General features: G+C 37.7%; 1 protein-coding gene across 2 annotated transcripts; it reads left to right on the forward strand.

Moving 5' to 3' along the window:
• Nucleotides 1–27,722, forward strand: LOC115433044 (platelet-derived growth factor receptor beta-like). 2 transcript variants are annotated; one of them, XM_030154236.1, is made up of 28 exons: nt 1–214; nt 3,898–3,949; nt 5,634–5,707; nt 5,802–5,899; nt 6,680–6,875; nt 8,146–8,406; nt 10,177–10,307; nt 10,423–10,504; nt 10,599–10,673; nt 11,225–11,408; nt 11,589–11,704; nt 13,186–13,297; nt 14,506–14,608; nt 15,490–15,598; nt 15,810–15,904; nt 15,986–16,118; nt 18,992–19,096; nt 19,184–19,288; nt 19,615–19,717; nt 21,167–21,297; nt 21,380–21,492; nt 21,579–21,701; nt 21,786–21,897; nt 22,294–22,393; nt 22,731–22,836; nt 26,840–26,957; nt 27,094–27,232; nt 27,317–27,722. In XM_030154236.1, the coding sequence occupies exons 2-28, from the start codon at nt 3,927–3,929 to the stop codon at nt 27,459–27,461; spliced, it is 3,192 nt and encodes a 1,063-aa protein (XP_030010096.1). In that variant the 5' UTR covers nt 1–214; nt 3,898–3,926; the 3' UTR covers nt 27,462–27,722. The 2 variants fall into 2 exon arrangements, with proteins under 2 accessions (XP_030010096.1, XP_030010097.1); XM_030154237.1 differs by having other exon boundaries at nt 2–214; nt 5,658–5,707.

Genomic DNA, 27,722 nt, shown 5'->3' on the forward strand with positions numbered 1-27,722 from the left:
ACTGTGAGTCAGTCTGTTGGTTTCCATTCGTCGTCCGTCTGGAATGAGCTGAAGGAGCAAATGGACAGAGGGGAAAGACGGGGAGGAGGAGGAGAAGAGGAGTAAACAGACAGGAGTGAAGAGGGAGAAGAGGAGTAAAGGCGAGGAGGAATCAAAGGGAGGCAGAGAGAGGAGTAAAGAAGAAGAGGAGGAAGAGGAGGAGCAGCGTCTGAAGGTCTGGACAAACTCCATTTATTCACAAAACAATTCAAATAATGTGACACATAAACCAGATTTGTCTCTGAATCGCCATCACTATCAAAAACAGATCAGATAAATGAAGGGGAACATGTAGTTTAACCCATTACACCATTTTCTGAGTCCAAAAGTGGTTTTCAGACACTGTTTTTTACACATTAATTTTCCAATACAGAGCAAAATTTATGTCCCAACAAATTCCTTTAAAAGCAACTTTTGTTAGATGGTGGAGACTATTGACGAATGTTAAAGAATAAATGAAAACTAAAACTAGTTGATTCAACACAATAAAACTAAAGAAAAACTCTCCTAAAACTAATCAGTTAATCTAAGCAAAACTCAAGCGAACAGTGAAACTAAAGAAAACTTTAATGAAAATGCTCAATTCGTCAAAAATAAAGCTCAATGTAACACTAAAACTGAAGAAAAACTCATCCAAAACTAGTCAATTAATCTAAATATAATACAAACTAACACTTAAACTAAAATAAAGTGTGGTAAAACCCTTTTTATTGCTAAAAAGAAAAGTCAAATGAATGCTAAAACTAAAGAAAAGTACTCAATTCATCATAATAAAAATTAAAACTAAAAAAAGCTGAGAATGAGTGTTAACTGAAATATAACTCAAATTGAAACAATCTCCCACACAAATTAATTGAAATTAAAAAGAAAACCTCAACAAAAGACAAACAAATCAAACCAGTCAGTTCATCTAAATAAAATAGAACACTACAACAAAGGGAAAAACCCAACTAAAATTTAACATTTTGACAAAATAAAACTGCAACATTAAAACCTAAGAAAAAAAAATCAACTACAACTAGTAAATTCCTCAATATATCATTAAAAATGAATAAATAAATAAACACTCAGCTAAAACTAGAGTCTTATTTATTTATTTATTTATTATGAATGTTGTCTTATGACTTAATGCAGTTCCTTCATAGTCCACTGGGGGGCTTCATCCCACACCTCCAGCCTGAAATGGAACCAGTCCATGAAACATTCTTCACCAAAAATAAGTCAGTTTAGAACCTGGAACAGAAAACAGTTGGTTTTCTCCTTTGACCTAAACTATTAAAGCTATGGTCATGTCATAATGTGCATTTTGGAAAGAGACAATGGAGACGACAACAACAATGTAGAGGAAGAGAAACCAGTGGAAAACAGATGTGCAATAACAGCTGAATCAACCCAGTGTTTGGAGGAGATTTAGTATCTACTGAAGAAAAGACAGAAAGTAGAACAAGAAGGAGAGAGAGCAGAGTATTTCCATATTAACGCAAAAAGAAGTGATAAGCTTTTAATAAGCCTGAAAAGAAGTTAGAAATAAATATGGATTTGGTCCTATGTGACATATTAGGGTCTGTTATACATTCTGCTCTCCACTAATGACACAATCTGGACTACAATGGTTCCACTCAAAACCTGTAAACTGGTTTATTAGAGGCGCCAGAGCTCAAAGAATCCTGAATGGAACTGGATCTAAAGTGACAGAAAAGACCAGATAATCAGTGTTCAAGCATTTAATGCAGGGGTCTCAAACTCATTTTCTTTCAGGGGCCACATCCAGTCCAATTTGATCTGCAGTGGGCCGGACCAGCAAAATAATAACATAATAACCTATAAATAATAACCACTCCAAATTTTTGTCTTGTTTTGGTGCAAAAAAAAAACTCCCATTAAATTATGAAAATACTTACTTTTATAAACTATTCAAACAAAAAAGTTGTGAATAACCCGGAAAAAAAAATGAAATTTCTCAAGAAAAAGAAGTGCAATTTTAACAATATTATGCCTCAACTTATCATTTATAGATGTGCATTATGGATCAGATCTGCAAAGACACTAAACACTGAGTAACAGGCAGAAAATAATTAAAATTGTGCTTAATTTTATTTAGACATTTCAGGTTGTTCATATTTGTTCAGGTTATTCACATTTTATTGTTACAGGATAGTTTGTAAATGTTAATATTTTCGTAATTTAATGGGTTTTTTTGCACTAAAACAAAGACAAATATTTGAAGTTGTCATTATTTATAGGCAGAGTGTGATATTTTTTCACATCAAACCAAGAAGAAAATATGGAGTCATTATTTCTTGTAGGGTTATTCTGCTGTTGTTATTTTACTGTAGTTCATATTGCTCTGTATGTGGAACCTGAACTAAAATGAGTTCAACAGCCTTGACTGTGGAATTTTTGCACTTTGCAAATTCATCCCACGGGCTGGACTGGAACCTTTGGCGGGCCACATTTGGCCCCCAGGCTGCATGTTTGAGACCCCTGATTTAATAGATTCTGAAATTAACAAGAAAAAAGCAATGAATGAATGAGCACTTCTTCAGGTATTTTTGGATAAATGAGTTCAATATCACAAGAGCAGAAAAGGACAAAGAGGTTATAAATATGCATATTAAATCAACATGTCTGACTTCCTGTTGGATTGAGAGAACTGCAACAAACGCTTTTTTGTGCATCTGGACCTGATGCATGTTTCCTCTATATTGAGTCATTGTGTCCGATTTTAACAGCCATTTGAGAAGCATTCAGGGAACTAATATCAAGTTTGAACAAATTGGATTAATCTGATAATGTGCATCAGACTTATATGTTCCACAGGGAAACATCAAAACTCTTTGCCACAACAGCTTTAATGTTTCACTGTGCAGCAGTTCTGATCTGAGTATTTGAATGAAGCATGCAGCAGGAATTTGTTAAAACACAACATGAGTAAAACACCACAAGTGAGGATAAAATTAGAAAATGACCACCCTCCAGATTTTGTGGTTTGAGAATGAGTAAAAGGAATCTGAAAAAAATGTCATCTTTGCAGTTTCAAGATCCCTTCACAACTCACTGTGTATCTTAATAAATATAAAAAAGGAAAAAAAAAAAAAATTCAAGCTAAAAAAACATTAGAAGTACATTTAAAAAAAATACAAAAATATGAAAAGTAAATTACAGCAAAAAATAAATTAATTAAAAATAAAACAAAAACAAGAGGAAAGTAAATTTATTAAGAAAAACTTGTAAAAATTCCAAAAAAGGGGGAAAAAAATGCAAAAACTACATTAACAATGTACGCCCCCCCACACACACACAAAAAAAAAACTATGTCATGACACAAACAAGATAGAAAAAAATGTCTTGGAAAAAGTTGAAAACAATGTAAAAGATGCAACAAAATAAAGCTGACGTAAAAGACCAATGAAAAGTAAAAAAAAGCAAACAAGAAAAGCACTCAGAGAGCGCAGACCTCCGCCAAGACAGATCTGCCCCCGCCCCCGATCAGCACCAAAATTTCATCATTTCTTGCTTGTGCCAGTATCAACATTTCCTGAAAATTTCATGAAAATCTTTCCATAACTTTTTGAGTTATCTTGCTAACAACAAACAAACACGAATGCATGCACGCACGCACGCAAACACACAAAGCAAAGCGATCACAATACCTCCTGGCGGAGGTAATAAGATGCAACTAGGCTTATAAAAAAAGACATAAATAATGAAATAAGATGACAACAATGTAAAAGATGAAACAAGATGAAATGATGTTAAAGGCATTACCAGAGTGTAAAGCTGTGTTGCATGTTTGCTGCTGAAATGCATCCTGGGAGTTGAAGTTCACTTTTGTCCTCTGTGTCTTTCTGATTCTAGAAAACAGGTGATTGGCTGCTGACAGATGGATGAGTGACAGACAGACAGACAGGTGAGATACCTGCTGCTAAAAGAGATGTGTGACATCACCACCACAGAAGTGGTGATGTCACCATTGCGATATCGCTCTCTGATTGGCTGAAATGTTTTCAGTTTCCTACCGCTGCCCACAGGAAATACCTTCATGTTTATTTTCTTCTTCGGTGGTCGGCTCACATTCTTGCCTCACAGAGGAATGTATTCAGATCTGTTTGAACCATCAGAGAGAAAAAAAAACACTCAACGGCTTTAACAGACGCCTGTTTATATGACAGATGAGGAACTTTCAAAGTAAAACCACCTTCAGTTCATAAAGGCCATCTTAACTTTTCACATGTTTCAGACACTTCTTAAAATGGACCCACTTCTCTTTTTTCTCATTAATCTACACCTAGTATTTTTCTGGTTTCCATCCAAAAGTATCACAAATATAAGGTAGATTTTGAGAAAATATGCATAACAGAATGTGAATTTGTGTTTTTTTTTTTTTAAATTGTATTTTTTCATTTGGGAAAATACTTTACAACAGAGTATACACAAAACAAACAACTAAGCACATTGTATATCATGTGTGAAAAATCAACAAAGGTTAAACATGAAATTTAACATAAACAAATTCTGTATAAGTTCTCTGTTTAGGAAAAAAAAACAAAAACAACAAAAAAAAAACTCTTCTTAAAATAAGTTCCCCTTTTTCTCTTTTTTTCCTTCTTTTTTGGTATATTTTGTTAAATAACATACATTAGAACAAAGAGATGTCACATTTCCTCCCCTTATTTTCACTATTCTTATTTCAAAATCCACTTAAGTTTCAACTCCATTACATTCAACCAGTACAAATATAACTTGTCATTTCCAGTTAAGTTAAATCTGGCCTCAGTGGGGTTATATATACAATCCATTCTGACCACATTTCCATAAATTTATCCTGTTTTACTTTTAAGGAAAAGGATAATTTCTTCATTCCATAGATTTCATAGATTACTTTTAACCAGTCTTCAAGTTGTGGTGCATCTGGTTTTAGCCACTTCCTTGTCAGAGCTTTTTTCCCTCCAATAAGTAGTACTCTCAATAAATATTTGTCTCCTATAGTTTGAATGTTCTGTGTCATGACCCTCATATAAAATATCAAAGCATCAAGTGGGATTGTGGTCTTAAATGTAGATTCCAAACAGTTGTGAATGTTCTTCCAGAATGACTTGAGTTATGGACATTCCCAAAATAGATTCTAGTGATTATCTACTGCTAATCCACATAACCTCCAACAGTTAGTTCCCACCCCTTGATGCTTTTTTTGAACCAGAGTGATAAAAAACCTTATAGTATTTTTCTACTCAAATTCCCTTTGTGTGTTTTTTCATTGTTATGTGAATATGTGGAGTTTGTTCATGGAGGTCAGCGGCACAACTATGGTTTTTATTTAAAGTACAGTCATTCTTTAACTGATCACTGAGTTAAAAAGCTCAGCCTGAAACCATTATTTTGTACATTATTATATACAGTGTAAATTTTGTTGCACTGACATAAGTGTCGAGAATACCCATAGCAACCATACATAAATAGGCAGGAATCTCCATAACAACCACACACAGGAACATACTGCAATGTTTAAACATAAAAGATTTCAGACAGGAAATCCAACATGACTTGTGTTCTGTGTTTTCAAGGTTTAACTGTGATTATGTTTTAATTTTCAGTCCATCCTCTCTGTGTTCTATTAGGATGGTGTCCATTAAAGGACAAACAGGAAGTGTGGTGCACTTTCTGCTGGGTGAGTATCATCAGAAAAACATCAGTAAGGTGGAGTTTAATCATGTGACTGGAGGATGTGGTCAGGGCTGCTCTGATTGGCTGGATGTTGGCAGGTGTGTTGCTGCTCCTACCTGAAGGGGGCGTCGTCTGTCTGGAGCTGCTGCCGTCACTCTCTGATGTCCAGCTGAAAGAAAATGCCAGCTTTACTGTGGTCAGTGAACGTATCATGATGTAAAAAGTGTAACAAGTCTCAAGACAGAAGTAAAAAAATAAAAAAGACAAAAACAATGTAACAAGAGGAACGTGATGTCACTTAACATTAGAGCTGCAACCGATTAATCGATTAGGTGCTTGAAGCAAATGCAAAAATTCACAATTCGATTAATCGACTCGAATTGATTGAAGGGAAATATTCTATTGCAGTTTTCCTGAATTGAAGGTTCTTTGTGCGTCACAATAAGCGTCCGTGTGAAACACAACAGTGGAATCAATGTTGGAATGAAGGAAACAAAGCTTTGATTCAGGAGAATTGCGGTTGAATGATTTTTTTGGACCACTTTGAGTCGATTAATCGGTTGCAGCTCTACTTAACATTAGAGTTTAGTAGCAAATAGGGACCTTATTAATTAAAAAAAGAGCTTTCAGCTTCTTCTGAATATAAGTTGTTGGACAATATCAAAGAGTACAAAGATATTAGTGGAAAAAGACCAAACTGTGGTGCTTTCTGAGACACACCTCGACTAAATTATCTCAGTTTACTTGGAACAACATATCAGATTTAAGTCCTTGTTCAGCTGCTGTTAGTGTCTTAGCTAATATTAGCGTTCATTTAGTTTTAATTACTACTAAACTTTATTTTCATTGTGCTAAATTACACAAATTGCTATATTTGAGCTAAGTTTTCACACAGATGTACAGAACATGTGATCAGAGTGACAGGGCCAAACCCGTGTGTGTGTGTGTGTGTGTGTGTGTGTGTGTGTGTGTCCAGGTGTGTTCTGGGTGGAGTCAGGTGTCATGGCAGTTACCTGTAGAGCCTCAGGAGGATGGCGTTGTCGTGGAGAATCAGGGCTCAAGCAGCGTCCTGCGGCTCATCAATGCCACATGGAGGAATTCTGGGAGATACAGCTGTGAGGAGGCAGCGTCTGACCAGACCAGAGACATCGACATCTTCATACCTGGACAAAGTGAGCATCCTGTTTCTACTCTACAACTACTACTGTTCCTAAAGCTGAATCTGAATGAGCTGGGTTTCGCATATTTTATGACTTGCGTTGGTTGTGTTGGTTTTTCACTGGACTGATTCACCCTGATCTTCATCCAAACTGTTCTTCATCACCTAAACCAGACCAGCAGAGCTCTAAATAGGACCACAGATCCTTGTCTGGACTAAGGACATAAAACAATAAGGATATGTGTTGTAGTAGAGTTTTACATTGTGATGTTCCTTTTTATTGTTTTTAAAGTTTATCTTGGTTTTCTGCCAGAACACTTATTAAGCCTGTTTACATGCACAGTGAAACTCAGATCATTATTCAGTATCTGGAGTTGTTAGATTATTCAGGTGATCATGTAAACAGCATAATCTGATATGCTTCATGAGAACTCTGATTAACACACCTGGATTTCTCCTCATACTCCGATGTCTTCTTGCATGTAAACCTGTTAATCTGATTTATTTCATTATTTTACATCTGTACTTGTGGACTTTTAAAAAACAACCAACACATATTTATTCATTTATGAATGTGTTAACTTATTCTCGTGTTTTGATTACCCTGTTTGTTTGATTTTAATCTTTTTTTTTTTTTTGGGGGGGGGGGGGGGGGGTTGTTTTAGTTCCCTTTTCCCTGTCCCTCTAAAGACCCTGCCTTTTGCCAGGTCACAGTTTTAAATAAGATGGTTTTCTTAATAGGTCTTGTCTGGTTAAATAAAGGTTAAATTAAAAAAAAAAAAAAAAAAGACAACTGTAGAAAACAGAAGTGACGTAGTTAAACATGAGTGTAAGACATTGAAGTTTGAGTCTATATACAGTCCAATAATGGACTGTAAAGATTAAAACAGAGTTTTTCCATTATTTCATTTTTGAAGTGCATGTGAACGCATGAGCTCTGATTATTACAGATTATCTGATTACTCCTAGGCATTGAATTTTTATGGACATGTAAACAGGCTCAGTTTCTTTCTTTCTTTCTTTCTTTCTTTCTTTCTTTCTTTCTTTCTATCTATCTATCTATCTATCTATAGAAAAGGAGCAAACATTTATTGTGTTTTTGCACATTACAGTTATAATTTATTTATGTATCAATCTTATTAGCTTTTAATTTTTGAATGTTTTTAACTTCATTTTTGTTTTGTTAGTTATGTTTTTACCTTTTATGACCTCCATTACTGAAAACCACAAAGAACCATGTGGCTTCTTCAACATCCATCCTAATTGTGTCATGTCCCCTTCAGGTCCTGATGAGTGGTTTGTCCCGGACAGTCTACGTATGGTGATGAAGCACTCAGAGGAGGGCACCATCCCCTGCGTGGTGTCTGATCCACAGCTCAGCGTTGTACTGTTTGAGCGTCCGGGCAGGAAGCCTGTTACCGGGACAACATATGAACCGGGGCGTGGCTTCACAGGACGCCTTAACGACACGTCGTACTTCTGCTTGGCCACCCGTGGGGATGAAGAGAAAGAGTCGCAGGTCTACTATGTCTACAGCATCGTAGGTGAGTTTAGACCAGGGGTGTCAAACATGTGGCCCACAGACCAAAACCAGCCCGACAAAGAGTCCAGTTGGACCAATGGGATGAATTTGTGAAATGCAAAAATTCCACTGACGATATCAACAATAAGGGGTGTCAACATAGTTTTAGTTCAGGGGCCACATACAGACCAGTATCATCTCAAGTAAAATAATGGCAAATTAATCTATAAATAATGACAACTCCAAATTCTTCTTTGTTTTGGTGTAATAAAGTAAAATTCCATGGAAATGTAAACATTTACAAACTATCCTTTCACACAAAATGTGAACAACCTGAGCAACTATGTACAATCTGAAATGACTTAAGAGAACTAAGTGCAATTTTAGCAATATTATGCCTGTTACTAAATGTTTTGCACCTTTGCAGATCAACTGTGAATTGTGATGAACATAAGTAAAGGATAAGATTGTTCACACATGTGTCTGATGGCAGTCACATTTGAATTATAATGTAAATAACCATGCAAAAATATCAGATTTCAGCAAAAAATTTGAAATGAGCATTAAAGACCTGCAGTGTGAACGTAGCGTATGACTTATCAGGTCATACGTTTTTGTTTTTGTTTTTGTTTTTGTTTTTTTGTTTTTTTTGTTTTGTTTTTTTTTTTTGTTTTAGGTTGAATTTTGATCTGGACATAAAGAAACAGTAAGGATGATAATACAACATAGATTCATGGACGCAGAAGTTACTAATATCTATGTTTTAAAAGCAAAGTGGCTTGTGTGTGTATGTGTGTGTGTGTGTGTGTGTGTGTCCAAGGAATCACACAAAATCTGGAAAGAGCTGACTGCTGCAGTTTGGCATACTTATGTATTTTTGGTCAAGGAACAGACTAGCAAAAACGGCAAGTTGATAGGACAGATATTTTTGGAGATATTAGTCATTTTGGAATACAATCATGTTGCTATACCCAGAACGCTTTGGCGATGACTGCTGGACAAATGTGGTAAAGCATGCACAAATACACAACAGCATAAAAACTACCACACCTAGAACCCATGGATCCCCATGGCTCAGGGGTCAGCAACTCTGGTCCTAGAGAGCCACTGTCCTGCATGTTTTAGATGTTTCCCTCTTCCAGTACACCTGATGGTCATTATCAGGCTTCTGCAGAGCTTGATGATAAGCTTATCATTTGAATCAGGTGTGTTGGAAGAAGGATACATCTAAAACATGCAGGATAGTGGCTCTCTAGGACCAGGGTTGCTGACCCCTGCCATGGGTCAATGCTTTTGTCAAATTGATAAATAGAAATAATCTGTGACGTGAACAAAAAATGTTAGATTTTTAAAAGATGTTGGAAAAGGCACATCATGGCAAAAACAGATGGAAAAAAGATGGAAAGTTATAAAATGTAAAAAGACATGAATTTTAAAATATATTAAAAGTACAAAAACAAATTAATCAAAAACGATGTAGAAGATGTACCGAAGGGTTAGAGTTAGCATTAGACTGGGGTGTCAAAATGTTCTGAGTTCAGTCGCTGCTATTAAAAACAGATTTACGCGTTGAACTGAAGTTCATGTTTATTAAGTTCTTTTTTTTTTCTTTTACATTATTTGAATGGTGTAACAATATTCTAACACTACAAATGGCTCTCACTGGCTAACGTTTTACTTTCTCTACTTTGAGTATATTTCAGAACCTGTAGTTTTTTTTTTGTTTTTTTTTTTTTACTGCATTAAAGTTGTTGGATCAGTTCTTCCACTTCAGTGTGTCATTTGTTTCCAGTTCCAAAGGTGATGAAGGTGGAGCTGATGGCGTCCAGCACGGTGTTAAAGGTGGGTGAAGCTCTGACTGTAAACTGCACCGTCAAAGGCACAGAGCTGGTCTTCTTCTCCTGGGACTTCCCACGCAAACAGGTACAACACCTGTCTGTCTGTCCGTCTGTCCACCTGTCTGTCTGTCTGTCCACCTGTCTGTCCACCTGTCTGTCTGTCTGTTTTTACTGAACGCTCCTTTAATTTCACGTCTCAGGACCTCGAACCACTCACAGACTATCAGCCCAATCGGGTCCGCTCTTTCATCAACATCTCCATGGTTACGCTGGCAGACTCCGGTAGGTTATTGACAGAGAAACACTTTACATAATGGGCTCCTTTTTTTTTTTTTTTTTTTTTTGGAGACAATAGCTATGTGTATGTTTCCTGTAGGTGTGTATGCTTGTATTGCTCAAGAAACAACACAAGGGCAAACAGCGGAGAAAAATATAACAGTAACAGTACTGGGTAAGTTTTGTCTTGTTTTATTTTATATTTCACATTTGTCTTGTCATGTCTTTTTAATTGCCATTTTTAGGTGGTTATATGCTCTGTTTTATTTCCATCTTGATGTGTCTTTCATATCTCTTTTGTTGTTTTTACACCATTTCTATCTTGCCGCATCTTTTATGTAATTTTCATGTTGTTCCATCCTGTTACATTGTTTTCTTCTTGTTACATCTTTTTGTGTTGTGTCTTTAGCATTGTTCCATCTTGTTTTGTCTTTTATAGCTTTTTTATTGTATCTTTTACATCATCTCTATCTTGTTGCATCTCTTACATAATTTTTTTTACCTTGTGGTGTCTTGTCACATTATTTTTGTCTTTTTGTCTCATTTTTGTGATCTTACATCTTTTGCAGTGTTTTTATTGTGGTTTTGTTCAGTCTTTTACATTTTTTTCATCTTCTGTTTCTTGTGATATTCACTCATGGAGTCTCCTGTGTGTTGTATTTTCTCTGTGTTATTGTTCATCTATTTCAATGTAAGAGTCTTTGCTTTAAACTGCTTCTCTTCAAGATCGAGGTTACGTTTATGTGCAGCCCATGGGTGACACAAACGTATCATCTCTCCTCCATCACACGGTGGAGTTCAGTATGGAGGTCGATGCCCACCCTGCCCCCACTGTCCAGTGGACCAGAGACAACCAGAGCATCGCCACAGAACCCTCTGTCATCAGCACCACTCACCTGACAGGCAGCAGGTAGATCGTGCAGCTGATACTTAATATGTACACAGGAAAGGGTTAAAAATGACCGTTGGAGCAGTGTTGATATACTCATAACATTTTTGTTAAGTGTAAGGATTTGTGATAGAGAAGTTTGATTAACTGATTGATATGTTCGTAAATTTATTGTTTTGATACTGATTGGTTGATTTGCAGGTATGTGTCTACGCTGACGTTGGTTCGAGTGCAGATGGATCAGGCAGGAAGTTACACCGCGACTGTTTCCAATGAAGATGACACCAGTGAGGTCGTCTTTGTCCTGGAGGTCAAAGGTCAGATTAGACTCATTTTGAGACAGGAATGAGATACTGTTCTTGTCTGATCCATATTGGAAAGAAAGCTTAAAGCCAAAATATCAATCTACTGCAACAGGATCATTATAAACCTTTCACTGCAAAAACAGTACTTCCTGTCCCTAGTATTTTGAAATATAATATATTGTGGTCAAAAGGACTTCAAACTGATGGCCGCTGGGGAGGTACTGTATGTTGACTACATGTTTTACTAATCAGACTAATCAGACAACTAAAAATTAAAACTACTAAACAACTAAAACTAAACAACTTATGTGTAATTTACCGTCTGAATTCAAAGCTGAACTTTGCTTGTCTTGTTAACTAGTTACCTAGCAAACAACAAGTCATGTGATTGAAATGAAATTAATATTAATGTTACCTTTGGTTTTATTAGTCATATAATAACACTAAATTGTTTGTCAATTACATAGTGTCAAATCACCTGACATTTGCTACTCAGATAACAGCAGCTAACATTACTTAGCTTGAGCATCTCTGCCACATCCCTAAAAATATACATTTATTTAGTAAGAAATTACGTGAATCTTCCGTTTTATCATCAGTAAAACCAGAGGCACAATTAATTTAACCCTTTCATGCATTGTGGTCACTACAGTGGACAGCTATTCAAAGTTGTTCTCTTGTATATTCATGGATTTGGTTGTTTTAGTTGCATATCAACGAACACAGTGGATGCTTATGCATCATCCCATACAATGCAATTCATACCATTACTGTTCTTGATCAACCTGATCTGCAGTAACATATTTGAGTGTAAATCAATTGCTAATAGTTATTAGACTGTAATTAACAGGGTTTTTTTTTTTTTTTTTTTAAATAACTTTGTTTTTTTTGCATATCTGAGTAATAACTAGATACCCAGGAAAGGAAAAGTTTTGGCTTTTTTACATTTAATAATTGTCTTGATTTGGAACAGCATGATGCAACAGTTTTTTCAGATAGATTTTTTTTTTAAATTATGGAATGTCCTTTGAAGTGGACAGCATTTTTTTTTTTTTTTTTACATAAAATTGTAAAACTCTTGTCCCCTACAGAGGACAAAAATGCATTGCTGGATCTCAGGAGGTTCTAGAATGTTAAAATGTGAGAACAGATTAACAGCATTAAAAAAATGTATTTCATAGTTTTCACACAGTATGTCAGTAAATGCATGGTGTCCAGCTGACTGGACATTTTTGTAACCCCATGAAAAATAGGTTCATAAAAAAAAAAAAAAAATCAATTACATTGCTTTTTTCATGCCTAAAGAGGAATAAAAACACTCAGGAAAAAAAAATCTTGATTAAGGTTCTCATAATTCATGCATGAAAGGGTTAATCAAACTACCATAAATTGTTCAGAAATACTGGTGACATGCAGCAGCTGCACAGACAACGAGGTAAAAAAAGCCAATAAGAGGCAAAGACTGATACACAGGTTTTTCACTGTGTGTGTAGCGCCCCCCAGGATCACGTCACTGTCTGAGGTCGGTAGTCGGTCGGTGCTGTGTGTCAGTGAAGGAGCTCCGCCCCCTTCTGTCACCTGGTACACCTGTCAGGGTACACACAGGTAAACACCCAAACACACAAACAGTTAGTATATATACAGTCAGTAATATTCCATTATTATTCTGAATATGACAGGTTTCATATAAATGATATTTTCTGAATTGGATGTTTTTTCAACTGAAGTCAGATGCTCGCTATAAGACTGTTGTTATTATGAATGTAATTTGGACATCAGTCTGTGCCAAAAAGATAGAAACAAACTGTGATTTCTGAGAGTGTTTCCTGTTTAGTGGGTTTATCTGATGAATCTGAGCAAACAGATGTAGGAGTCCACTGGTTATCTGTCTACAGAGTGTCCAGTATGTTGTGTAGTGGACTGACAGTTGTGTCATAGTGTGTAACACAGAGGATGACAACAGATGGAGAGATCTGAGTAAATATCAAAAAGCTGAACCTTTTCCAGAAGGTGTCTGAGTGAATGACAGAGAGGGTGAGTTCACACAGTGGAGCATCTGCATCCATTGGAAAACTGTGAAAAACACTATGACCAGCTCTGTGTGAACAGGAATATTATTAAAAAACAGTAGTCACACTGATTATAAAAATGTGATGTAATTTATACTTTTTTTTTTTTTTTTTTTTTTGAATGAGATAATGAATGTAATTTTAGTGAATTAAAGTGTGATAGTATTATCTATTACCCACCAAAATTTTTTTATAGTGGAAAAACTTCCACGCGGACTTGGGCATTTGTGATTGTACTTAAGTGATGCAAAAAATGATAGTAGTTCAAATTCATCATCATAGTGAGTCACAGTGGAAATGAGACATCATAATCTATTTTCTTCAAGTCTTCAAGACACTAAAGTCATATGAGGGAGTCTGGAGAGTCAGAGATGTGGTTCTCCTGGTCCTGGTTCTGGACCTGGTCCTGCTTCTAGGACATGGACCTTTGATAATCTAATTTTCATATGGTTTGATTCTGTATTTTGATGCGTATTTGAAATGTATAGTCTCTTGTGTATTTGTCAGCAGTTTATACATGTAACTGTAGATGTTCAGAGTTTTTGATGTTGTCTAATTTTGGGTCCTGGGACAATATCAAACTTGTCTTTTGGGTCTGGAGAGAACCTCTTAGAGGGAATGTCAGGACATTGTTGAAGTCAGATGATGCTGAATGTTAATTTGTTTGTTGGTAGTTAGTATATTTTCTTCTCACCATCAAACTGTTGACACTCACAGTCTTGTAACCTCTTTTGTGTCCCTCAGGTGCAGTAATGTGACGGGTGGCTGGAGGAGCCTATCAGCAGGTTCAGAGGGAGTGGTTCTACAGGAGAACGTTACAGAACTGGACGACAAACGACTCACGCAGGTATTGAATAGATCGAAAATAGAATCAGGTGAATGATGAGCAAACATATGAGGCAAAGTAAATGATAGAAAATACAGGAAAAAACACAAGAAGGAAATATAAAGCTAGTATTACATGAAAAAAGAAAAATAAATGATTAAACATAAAGTCAACAGAAGATTGATCGATCGATTGAATAATTTATTTTACTCTCAAGATGAATAAAAAGAATAACTAAGAAGATAAATAAAAAACAATGAAAAGAAAAGAAAAATAGATAAATAAAATGAAAAACTAACCAGGATTCAAAAACAAATAAAACAATAAAAATAACATTCAGCAAAGTACTGAGGATTACAGTGGTGAATAATAACTCTTCTGTTTGTGAACGTAGACATTCACATATACAATAATGAAAAGAATAACATGTTTAAGATCAGTATCATATAGATTTTTACAGTAACAGAACATGTCTAAGGTTAAAAAGGGTTAACTAGTTATTAGATTTAATAAAGATCTGAGACATTTTAAACTAAAAAAGCAGAGTTGTTGGTACATTTTGTTTACAGGTGTCACTGTCAGTGAATTTAAGGCATGCTTTATTCAGAATCAGACTTATCTTTATTCTCACACATACAAGGAATTCTTTGCTGGTAAATGTTGTCTCTGTAGTCAATTTTAAATACAAGATATAATAAAACATGTAGGGGAAGTATAATAAGGACAAAAGAAACTCTATATATGTATAAACTCTATATAAATAAAGGCAAAGTATCAATTTATATACAGTTATAGTGCAATTTTTTGTGCAATTGGAGATAACAAGGGAGAGTGTTAACTTACTTATGTTGCCATGGTAACAAGTGGAAAGTGACTAACAGGTGTTTGTGTTACCTGTGCAGGTACGCAGTCTGCTAACTCTGCAGACTCTCAGCTCTTTGTCAGCTGTTCGCTGTGAGGCCAAAAATTCTGCAGGACGTCGGGCCTGGGACCTCAGACTGCTGACCACCTGTATGTAGTCTACGGACCATTCCTTTAAATCAACAAATAAATCATGTTTGAATGTTAAATAACATGAAAGATATAACCAAATGAAAACAAGCTAAAATATTACTTCTGTTGTAAATAATGTGATTGATCCAAATACTGCCTGTGGATGCTGTGCACAGGTTTAAGTTGAACTAAAACCATGTGTCTGTATTTTTATTCTGTCTGTCTGCAGCTCTCCTGTCTCAGGTCACGGTTTTAGCAGCGGTTCTGGTTCTGGTTGTCCTCGCTGTCATCTTCCTCATCATCCTCATCCTTCTGTGGAGAAAGGTCTGTGGTCAGTCTTATTGTAGGACTGTTTATAACGTGACACTGTGTTATATTTATTGTTTGTCGTCTCGTGTTGTTTAGAAACCTCGTTATGAAGTCCGTTGGAAGGTGATTGAATCTGTGAGTCCTGACGGTCAGCAATACACCTACATAGACCCCGCCCACCTGCCCTACAACTCCACCTGGGAAGTACCAAGAGACAACGTAGTACTGGGTAATCGTCCTTTTATTCAGCCTTTCCCAAAAACAGCTGTATTAAACCGGAGGCCTGTCAAAATTTCAGAACAAGTGAAGATTGAAGTGGTGTGTGAGTGGAGCCCATAGATGTAAACATTTACTAGTTATTTAATGTGTTACCAGATAATGCTATTTATCAACTAAAACATTACACTGCTGTTTTCATCAATTTCAAAGCTATAAAATTATAGCAAGTGGTGCCAGGCACAACAAACCCCACCCCTTGCACATATTGTAGCTTATTTTGGCATCGATCCAGCTGATGTCATCATGTCTATGCATGTGCTGATGTCAGCATATCAGTTGCCTCTATAAATGTGCCAAGTTTGAAGTAAACTGAAACAAAATGGATGTTTTTTATAGACATGTGAAATGTTGCCCATTACACGGCAAGTAAATGGCTGAAGAAAAAAGATTTTGAAAATTCATAAAAAATTTGAACTTAATAATAATAATAATGGATTGGATTTATATAGCGCCTTTCTAGACACCCAAAGCGCTTTACATTATTGACCCATTATTCATTCGCGCTCACATTCTCCCTCTGGTGGTGGTAAACTACATCTGTAGCCACAGCTGCCCTGGGGCAGACTGACAGACCTACTTTTCCCAAAATGTAGAGACATCTATTCTGGGTCACTGGCAATCTATAAAGTCAATTTGGCATGAATTCAAACAATAGTTTTGCTGCTAGAATGCTAACAAACAAACAAACTGAACCAAAAACAATACCCCTTGCCTCCCCTTTGGAGGGCAGGGTACTAAAATGTTAGATAATAGTGCCTACAAGAACACAATGAAGCTTTACACAGTTATTCATTCATTTATATTTTTACACTTACATTTTTATGAATGTTGGAATCATCTACACTGGATCCTGTAAGTCTGACTGCACATATATATTAGAATTAGAGGAGGGTGTTGTAATTTTTATTTTCTCAAGCTAAAAGCCATTCACAACTGAATATCTCTGACCACATAGCTTATTGAATACAGACTGACAGAGAATGAGGATGTTCATTAGTCGGTCCTAATTGGTTGGATGTTGATCATATATTTTCAAGGAAATAATATGAATTTTCCGAAATAATATTTTTGACACATTGTGGAGGCATAGAAGGGACTGTAATATGTATTTCAGTGATGCTTTCATAATATAGCCTCAATGAATGTCAATAAAACTCCTTTATTTGCTTAAATGCTTTGGTTAACATTAGCTACCAGAGAACACAGTTGTTAGCAAATGACAAAAAACAGCATCTGAAACCACCTTTACTGGTGTTTCTTTTACTTGATGTGCAGATTAATTTAACACTATATTGTAAAAATAGCTCCTCTACTCCTCTTTGTTTACCTCTCTGTGCTATATTATATTTGTTATTTCTGTTATCACAAAAATTTGCCAAATGTTTTGTTTGGAATAAGTCTGTCATAGCACTGAAAACACCATAGAGTGACATACCAGGTGCAAAAGGCATGGCAAGAGTAACTAAACTCAGGGCTCAGTGAAGGGTTAATGCTACAAGACTGGTGAAGAGTGCGACAAGACAGCTTAATGCTGTGTAATTCTACAAAGTAATACCACAAGACAAAGGTTTATTACATAATAGGATTGTGTAATACCGTGAAACAAGAAGAATTTAGGTGATTTCCTTCATGAAGAGTAGCAGTCAACACTGAAAAAACTCCACTGCAGCTACTAATGACTACTGTAATAACTGATAAATTCACAGTTTGATATGCCCCCTTCACATTCTTCATTGCCACCTCATATATGACTATCTAAAACTGGCCCTGCTGATCACTAACATGTCAAGTGAAGTGGCCTAGATGAAAAGAATCACCTCATGTTTACGAATTGGTTTTATCAGAGGACAGTCAGACACAACACAAGTGCATGATTTTTAGTTGTAACTGGTCTCTTATGCACTGTAAATTATTTAGCTCTTACCAAGATAAAAAAAAACAACTTAGATTTAGAAGTGTTGGATAATTTACCTTGTTTTAAGAGTTAGTGTCTTATTTTAAGTGTTTATACATCTGTAGACATGTTTATTTCTAGATTTAACAATCTTAATTCAAGAAATCTTGTCAAATGAAATTATCTTGCTGCATGGACCAATATTTCACTTGTTTTGAGTATCTTTTTCCACAGATTTAGTGTTTTTATCTTGGTTTTAGAGACCCTTTTTTGCAGTGTGAAATCATCTTAATTCATGTATAATAGACTAGCTCCTGGGCTGTCAGCTGTAGCCTAGACTATGAGCTTTGGGTGGACAGTGATAGTCCATCAAAGTCAGCTCAGCTGTCTTTAAAACGGGACACTTTGAATTTGGTTAGTTTAAGTTTCAGTCTGCTTTAGTGGCTTTAATTTGCAGTATAGCTGGTGTTTGTCAGTAAAGGAAAAAAAATGGATCATAGAATTCACAACTTATGCCACTTGTACTTGAAAATGTTTTATGGAGTGGTCTGAGCAAAGTTTGTACATTATAATGCCTGAAAGGTCCTAATTATTATGTGGACGAGAAGCTGATTAAAAAAACAACTTGTGCTGGATTGGATTTATGACTGAAAGTAACTAAGTAACTATTACTCAAAGTAAATTTTAAATGAAGTACTTTTTTACTTTTGCTCGAGTAGATTTTTAGATAGGTACTTTAACTTTAACTTGTGTACAATTTAAGCAAAGTAAAGAAACTTTTACTTAGTTACAATTCTGCAGTACTTTTTCCACCTCTATATATAACAGTAAAGTGGTCAGTGTTTTTTGGGAATCAGTGAAATATCTTAGGTCTCATGAATTTGTGACGCATTCTCCCCACCCATGTCTATCTGGGTGTCCATTTGCAGGTCAGGTATTGGGTTCAGGTGCGTTTGGTCGTGTCGTCGAGGCATCTGTCTCTGATCTAATTCAGTCTAATTCTACGACTAAAGTGGCTGTGAAGATGGTCAAACGTACGTATCTGTATGTTTTTACACACCACCATCTGCTAAATGAAGCTCTGTGATTGGGTGGTTTGACCGCTCAGTGTATGTGTTCAGCCAACAGTGGTGCGGTTCAGTCTCTGATGTCGGAGTTGAAGGTGTTGATCCATCTTGGTCCTCACCCAAACATCGTCAACCTGCTGGGAGCGTGCACCAGAGGGGGTATGCCTTTAACTATGGTCCTAACCCCAACTCTATACTAATGCAGGTCTGATACTAATATAGTCTACATGATCTAACCTTAATCTGACACTAACCTAATCCTACTAGGCATCAGAGGGGAGGATGCCTTTAACCTTTCACCCCTACAACTATAACTCTAACCCTGTCATAATCCTAATCTAATCTAACTCATCGATAGGACTAAACAATTGAAACTAAGTCATTGAGTGATTACTTAATCCTGATTTCTTTTTTACTCTGCAATATCTGCCATTACATATGCAGTAATCCAAGAACACCTGTCTCTTTAACCTGTCTGTCCTCAGGTCCTCTTTACCTGATCACAGAGTTCTGTCGTCATGGCGACTTAGTGAACTACTTGCAGAGGAACAAACACACCTTCCTGCAGAATGATACACATGGAAAGAGGTTGGCACACTTACATGCAATACAGCAGCACTTGTACACGTAGTGATCTTTTTCATATTCACATCAGGAACAGATAGGCATGGTAAAGTGAAGTGAATTATGTAGTTGACAGTGTCACCATATGATGTCACTGTCATCATTTTGTCTTTTTTTTTTTGACAATGGAGGTTTGTTCTGGAGGTTGACAGGGCAGACTTAAGGCTGCAGTGACTCCACTCCTCACTCTAGTGGTACAAAGTGGTATTACAGCAGATACGACCCATCACTGAATGACAGCTCAGTACAGATCGACAATACAGTACACTGACATCTTTGGTAGATGCTTATGAGTCTTTCTAAACAATGTACTATTAATATACTATTGGATATTTTCAAGTTGTAATATTACATGCAGCTACTTTAAGGCTGTATAAAGTAGTTATCAATTAATCATAATGAATTGTTTGGTGACTAACATTAAAAGATTTATACGACCAATTTCATGTTGTTTGATGGTAATAGAACATTTAATTAAAAATGTGTAAAATACATAAATAAAAGAGCACAAAACAGTTAGGTACTTACAATTAGATCAGTGTTTCCCAACCAGTGTGCCGAGGCACATTAGTGTGCTGTGAGAAATCATCAGGTGTGGCATGGAAGATTATCTAATTTCACCTTATTGGTACTGTAAGAAAGTGGTGTGATATAGATACGTACAACTGCACGCGACACTGATCCACTCTACAACAATAGTTTCCCTTTGCAAAGTGAAAACGAAGGTGAACCAGCCCCGGTGCTGTGTGTTCTGTTGATAAACCCACCCACACTAGTGTCGCATGGACCCGCGGATCAGGTTGTGGCAGGGGGCATATGCCTCTGTTATATGAATCTTCAATTCCTTCAAGAATATCAGTTTTGTGTTCAACTAAACAGGCCCAGGTTTCACACTGAGGAAGTAAATTGAGACTAGATTTGCATTATATTTCAATAAATATACTTTTTGTGACATTTTTGTTGGGTGGTGTGCCTTGTGATTTTTCTAATGTAAAATATGTGCCGTGGCTCAAAAAGGTTGGGAAACACTGAATTAGACGACACAATTAGTATCTAATTGTCATTTTATATTTGGATTCACTCATTTTAAACATAGGTTAAAACTATAGTCCATATAGCTTAATTTTGCAATTTTAAAAACACCATGCCTCAGAAACTTGCAGATCACAGTGGATCTACAAAGGCACAAAACATTTAGTAACAGGCATTAGGAACTGAAAAATATAGCATTTAACTTTATGACCAAAACAACTTGTCATGACTCAATGACACCCTTGACTGTCAATGTGACTCACAAATTCATCCTATGGGTCAGATTAAACCCCCTGAAGGGCCTGGTTTTGACCTGAGGGCCATATGTTTGTCACCCCTGCTCTAAAGGCTTCATATAAAACCAGTCTTCTCGGTCCTCAGTGAAAGTGACGGTGGATACATGGACATGAATCAGGAGGAGAGCATTCAGTACGTTGCCATGCAGCAGCTCAGCTATGCCGATATTGAACCTGCCGTGTACGAGACACCCTACAAACCTCCTGACAACACAGGTATGAACACACACATGAACATACACAGCGTTATTAACTGATGGTGTGACAGTGTGATGATACTAATACTGAGGTGGTTCAGACCAGCAGGGGGCGCCGCCTCACCTCAGTGACTCTCCTCTCCTCAGTCTCAGTGACCTCCTCAGCTTCTCCTTCCAGGTCGCACAGGCCATGGACTTCCTCTGTTCCAAAAATGTAGGATCCTCACAAAATCACAATCAGCCAATAATTAATCAGTACAGAATCACTGATCAATCTCCTGTCACCTGTGTGTCCTGCAGTGCGTCCACAGAGACCTGGCAGCGCGTAATGTCCTAATATGTGAAGGGAAACTGGTGAAAGTCTGTGACTTTGGTTTGGCTCGAGACCTGCAGAAGGACCAGGACTACGTCGCCAGGGGCAACGTCAGTTCACAAGCACCTCATCAATATGAAAGTAGTGATTAGCAGTGATCAGCAGTGGTCATTCATGCTGTGTTGTCTTTACAGAGCTTCCTGCCAGTGAAATGGATGTCTCCAGAGAGTATTTTCCAGAACATCTACAGCTGCCAGAGCGACGTCTGGTCCTATGGCGTCCTGCTGTGGGAGATCTTCTCACTGGGTAAAAACCAGACTGACCAGTTTAAATGCAATACCAGTGTTGGTTCTGCTCCTTTCTAAACACTTTTATTCTCCAGGAGACCTCACAGTAGAAGTTGGGCTGAGTTACTGCTACTGATCTTGAAATCTGATTTGCACATTCAAGTTTCAATAGAATAATTTAATAGTCCATATATTATGTAGAAATGTCCTTCAAAGATGGACATTTTACACATTTCAGAGCCTGTACTTTTACTGCAGAATCAGTACTTGTACTTTTACCATATCTGCTGATTAGTTCATAAGGAAAATAGTAAATTTAACAGGTTTTGTCATTGTTGTGTAGGTGGTTCAGTTGAGCTCAGGCACAATGAATAAACATCTTTTCACACATCCACTACACTCCATTTTAATCCAGGTGGGAGTCCATACCCTGACCTCCCGATGACTCAGGAGTTTTACTCAGCCATGAAGCGAGGATACCGTATGGCCCAGCCTGACCACGCCCCCTCTGACATGTATGACACACATTACACACATGTTGAATGAGTTAGCTGTAATGCAAGGAGTGTTTTAGTGACTAGTGTTATTTATTAGTACATAATTCACAAGTAATTTTGTGGAATTTAAAGAAAATTAGCATAAATGTTACTTTTGGTTTTAGCAGAGTTGAAAAAAGAAATTACATTTTTACACAGTTGGCACAGTTTTTCATTTAGACATATAAAACAAATTTGTATGTGTTGTGGAGCTGCTTACTTTTATATGTGGTAATAATCACACATAGTCTCACTAATATTTCATTACTTCATGATGTTTTTGTATCAGTCTGACGCTGTTTGTTTGTGTGTACAGTTATGACCTGATGAAGCAGTGCTGGGAGGACAAACCCCAGTCCAGACCTTCTTTTTCCTCATTGGTCGTCTCAGTGGGAAACATGTTAAGTGACGATTTCCGAAAGGTACACACAGTCTTTAATGCAAACTGATTTAATACACAGTGATCTGCTGTCTGGGGTGTGGGGCAATGTGGACTGGGTACCCACCAAAGAAGGGGGCCCTGGTGGTCTGATCTTTGGTTGCCAGCTCTGGCTCTCAAGACATTTACCTCAAGATGGGTAGGGAATCTGAGCTGGTGAAGGCTATCAGCTGACCTAAATATTCCTTCCTAGTCCTTGCGTCAGGTGCTGCCATTGGGGACTCCATGGTTCAAACAGGGGACTTTAATGCTCATGTTAGGCATTGGAGGTGTGTGATAGGGAGTAACGGTCCAATCTGAACTAGCGTATTTGTGGAATTCTGTGCTAATCATGGTTTGTACATAACAAATACCAGTACAAAACAGAACAGTTAGGAGTTATGTCCATAAGGTTGCCGGTGCCTGTAGTCTCAGCCATCCTCAAACATGGTAGTGGTCACTGGCGGTAAAGGGAGCTGTCAAGTCAAGCTGAGTTCGGCCAAGTGTGGTTGGTTTGTGGGACTCCACAGACAGCTGACAGGTACTGGACTACCATGTGGAGAGGAAATGTCATGTGCAATGAGGAGTTGGATTAGGCCCTGGAACACAACTTTCAGTCACCCTCAAAAACCTCTAGGAAACTGTCAGGTGACTCAGTAGGGGAGGCGCTGGCACTCTGCGATAGCTGGCAGGATTTACCAGTTGATCTATGTTCCTGTTCTTGCCTATTGACATGAGTTACAGGTAGTGACCAAAAGAACAAGACTGTGGATATACCTTTATGATATATTGCACAAGGTTATTATCGTTAACGAAAACTAACAAAATGACGAAAACTGTAATTGAAAAAACGTTTTCATCAAATGTAATAAATAAAAACTATAATTAAAAGAAAAAATATAACTAATTGAAACTGTATTGTGTGCTTACAAAACTAACAAATATATAACTAGAAGCACTCGGAGAGTGCAGACCTCCGCCAAGGCTGATCAGTGCCCCCCCCCGTGGGCCCCCCCACCCCCGATCACCACCAAAATTTAATAATTTCTTCCTTATCCCATTTCCAACAAACCCTGAAAATTTCATCAAAATCTATCCATAACTTTTTGAGTTATGTTGCACACTAACGGACAGACAAACAAACAGACAGACAGACAAACCCTGGCAAAAACATAACCTCCTTGGCGGAGGTAAAAATTATGGATACTATTGCAGGATTACTATTGCAACAACACATCATCAGTAGGGTAAAACTAACCTGTCTCACTACGCTCAGATTGATTTCACTGATTTATTTTGCTTGAGCAAATTTAGCTAGTGGCACCATACGACACTTCATGGTTCATCACTTCTCATCACTTGCCGTTTAGAGTCGGCTTCTCGTCCTCACTCTACCTGGAAACATGGAGACTAAAGTTGGGGGAAAACAGCAGAGTCCTGTCTGGGATTTCTTTGGATACGACTGTGAAGAAGATAAAAGATATGTAAAAACTAAAACTAATATTAAAACTAAGTATTTAGAAGAAAAACAAAAACTAAGAAAAACTAGAAGCACTCGGAGAGCACAGACCTCCGCCAAGGCAGATCAGTGGGTCCCTGTGCCCCATCCCCACCCCCCTCACCCCTGATCACCACCAAAATTTAATCATTTGTTCCTTGTGCCAATGTGAACATTTCCTGAAATTTTCATCCAAATCCGTCCATAAGTTTTTGAGTTATCTTGCACACAGACAGACAGACAGACAGACAGACAAACCAACGCCGACAAAAACATAACCTCCTTGGCGGAGGTAACTAGCAAACCTGCTCTAAAAACTAATTTAAACTAACTGAATTATAGAAAAAAAATTCAAAACTAAATGAAACTAAACTATAATGAAAAATCCAAAAATATTATAACCTTGATATTGAGTAAGAATCACTTTTAAGTTATTGAACTCTGCCAAGTGTTGTGACATTCCCCAAACCAACATGCTCTGTTCCATCAAGGTCAAAACTATATAGTCATGTAGACAATCATCATGATATTCAGCAAGGTAAGTTGAACACATCCAGGGCATGAAGTGTTGAAACGGTCAAAAATTTACTGTTGTTATATTTTCTTGTTATTAATAAACACAAAAAATTTGAATTTGTTTGTGTGTGTCTGATACAGCCACACCTTTTGAAAAAAAAGATTCTGCTAATATTTCATGAAAATATTTGAGATTGTGTAAATCTTTTTTCAATCAATCAATCAATCAATCAATCAATCAATCTTTATTTATATAGCACTTTTTCATACAATGAAATGTAGCACAAAGTGCTTTACATATAAAATCAGTGCACCCCACCACCACCACACACACAAACACACGCACATACACCCCGCCACCCATGTACCTAATGTTAATACCCATAAATAATAAAACAAAAAGAAATAGATAAGGAAATAAAGGAAAGAAACAGGCTAAGCACAGGGGACCATAAAACAACAGAGAAGAGGCGCTATCACAGGGAGCCACCCCCACCAGGGGGCAGCCACTGCCCCCAGCAACCCGGTGCCACAATTATAAAGCCACACCCTGACTGGTGACGGAGGGCCAAAATGCCACTGCATCGTGGCAGCAGGGCCCCATACCCCACCGTGGAGCAGACCCCTGAGCGAGTGTCAGGGCCACTGGAGCCCACAGCTGCCCCCCGGCGCGGAGGGCCCCCGCCAATGAAACACTGGAGAATATAAATCAAAACATTAATAAGATAAAAAGAAGCATTGGTTAAAAGACTATAAATGTAATATAAAACATATATGTTAATATAATATAAATATAAAGCAATAAAGAAATAAAACAGAAGCAGTGGTTAAAGGTCAAATTAAAAGTCAAGTTAAAAACTAAGGGAGACAGGAGTTAAAAATATAAGCTAAAATAAAGAGGCATTATTTAAAAGCCAGATTAAAAAGGTGGGTCTTGAGCCTGGTTTTAAAGATGTCTACATTCTCTGCAGCCCTGAGGTTCCCTGGCAGGCTGTTCCATAGGCGAGGCGCATAATGCTGAAAAGCTGCCTCGCCATGAGTTTTTGTGTTAGCTTTTGGAACTGTTAAAAGGCTTGTGCCAGAGGACCTCAGGATCTGCGAGGGTTCGTATGGTGAAAGCAGATCAGAAAGATAAGAAGGACCAAGACCATTAAGACATTTGAAAACCATTAAAAGGACCTTAAAGTCAATCCTGAAACACTCGGGGAGCCAATGCAGTGACTTTAAAACCGGTGTAATGTGAGCCCGCTTTCTGGTCTTCGTCAGCACTCAAGCGGCTGAGTTCTGGAGAAGTTGAAGTTGTGAAATTCTGTCTTTGGGAAGACCAGAAAGCAGGGCATTACAGTCGTCATTTCTGCTGGAAATAAAAGCATGCATTAGCATCTCCCTATTATAAGTGATGGACAACTCTCCCATACAGATAAATTTAGGAAGTCAGTCAACAGGGGGTCATCAAACTATAGATACTCCTCTTTCAGAACCAGGGGAGTCATTTGAGCAGGTTGATTCAGTCAGGGTGTCTCCTCGACACTTCTCTGATGAGGTGCTTCATGTCCAAGCAGGAGGAGACCCTATCTCTTGGCTGGTTTGGGGACAATTCAGTGTCCTCCTGAAGGAGATGGAGGAGAAAGGGAGGTCTGATCTCTTGGGCTAAGGCTGCTGAACCCAGAACCCAGACCTGGATAAGAAGCAGAGGATGGATTGTTAGATGAACTATGTGCTGCAGAATCTCAGAATATTCAGATATGGATTCAGCACCACTGAATTGACATGATCGGTGTTACAAGAGGAAAATGACAAATACAAAAGCAATGTAAAAGAGAAACAAGATAAAGCAGCTAAGATTTTAAACCTCTTGGACCTGCTGTGGGTGGGGTTTTATATTTTTGTGGGCGGGGTTTGACCTTTTGTGGATGGGGTTTGATGAAGGACTGTCAGAGTTGATGGAAGCTAATTGAGTTTTTAATTTGCTGTTTGTTGCTGTTCCTTTTAGCGCTACCTGCAGCTGACCAAAGACTTCCTGAACGGTGATAATCCAGCTGTGGTTCGATCCAGACCAGGTCTGTCCAGACGAACAGATGATCAGGCGGACAGACAGACGGACTCACATGGTCAGATGAAAATACAATAAAGTAGAGGCAGCAACACTGTGACTGCATCAGAATAAAGTGCAAATATTTGTGTCATTGAAACATCACCACACTGAGCTCTTATGCCATGAAACAAACTCCGCCCACTTTCCCACAGATGATGGCATTCCTCAGGTAAAAGTTCACCTGTCGGAGGCGGAGCCAGAGAGGGCTGGCCCCTCAAACGGTACTTACATCATCCCCATCTGTGACATCACCATAGAAACCAAAGAGGGCACAGCGCTGGACGCAGACAGGTCAGAGTTAAACAAGTGTTTACGAACCCACAGCTGACATGAACAAACAGTCTTGTTGAACTGTTTATTGTGTCTTTGCCACAGCCCTCAGCTCTCCGACTCGCTTCCAGACTCAAACTCCCAGGATGCTTCAGGTGAACAGGAAGTGACATCCTCAGAACCCAAGCAGGATGCCAAGGAACCTGAAGCATCCTGCAGCCGTGAGGAAGAGGAGGAGAGCTGCCTGTGACAGGTCATCTGCCTGACAGTCTGAGATGAGGGCAAACATAGGCAATAGGCTTTAAGCAGGAGTTTAACCAGCTGTGTTTGTTTTTTATATTGCCAATGCCAACGGGAGACACAAACACCCTTTCAGTATAAAATGAAAGGCCCCTTGTTGTGTCCTTGCTTTAATCGTGTAGTGTTTGTGTATATCTGCGTTATTATCTGCTTCTGTTTACTTACATATTACATGACAATAAACATTAAAGTCATATTTCTTTTCAGTCAA

The sequence above is a fragment of the Sphaeramia orbicularis genome, chromosome 14 (assembly GCF_902148855.1).
Source record: "Sphaeramia orbicularis chromosome 14, fSphaOr1.1, whole genome shotgun sequence".
NCBI lineage: Eukaryota > Metazoa > Chordata > Actinopteri > Kurtiformes > Apogonidae > Sphaeramia > Sphaeramia orbicularis.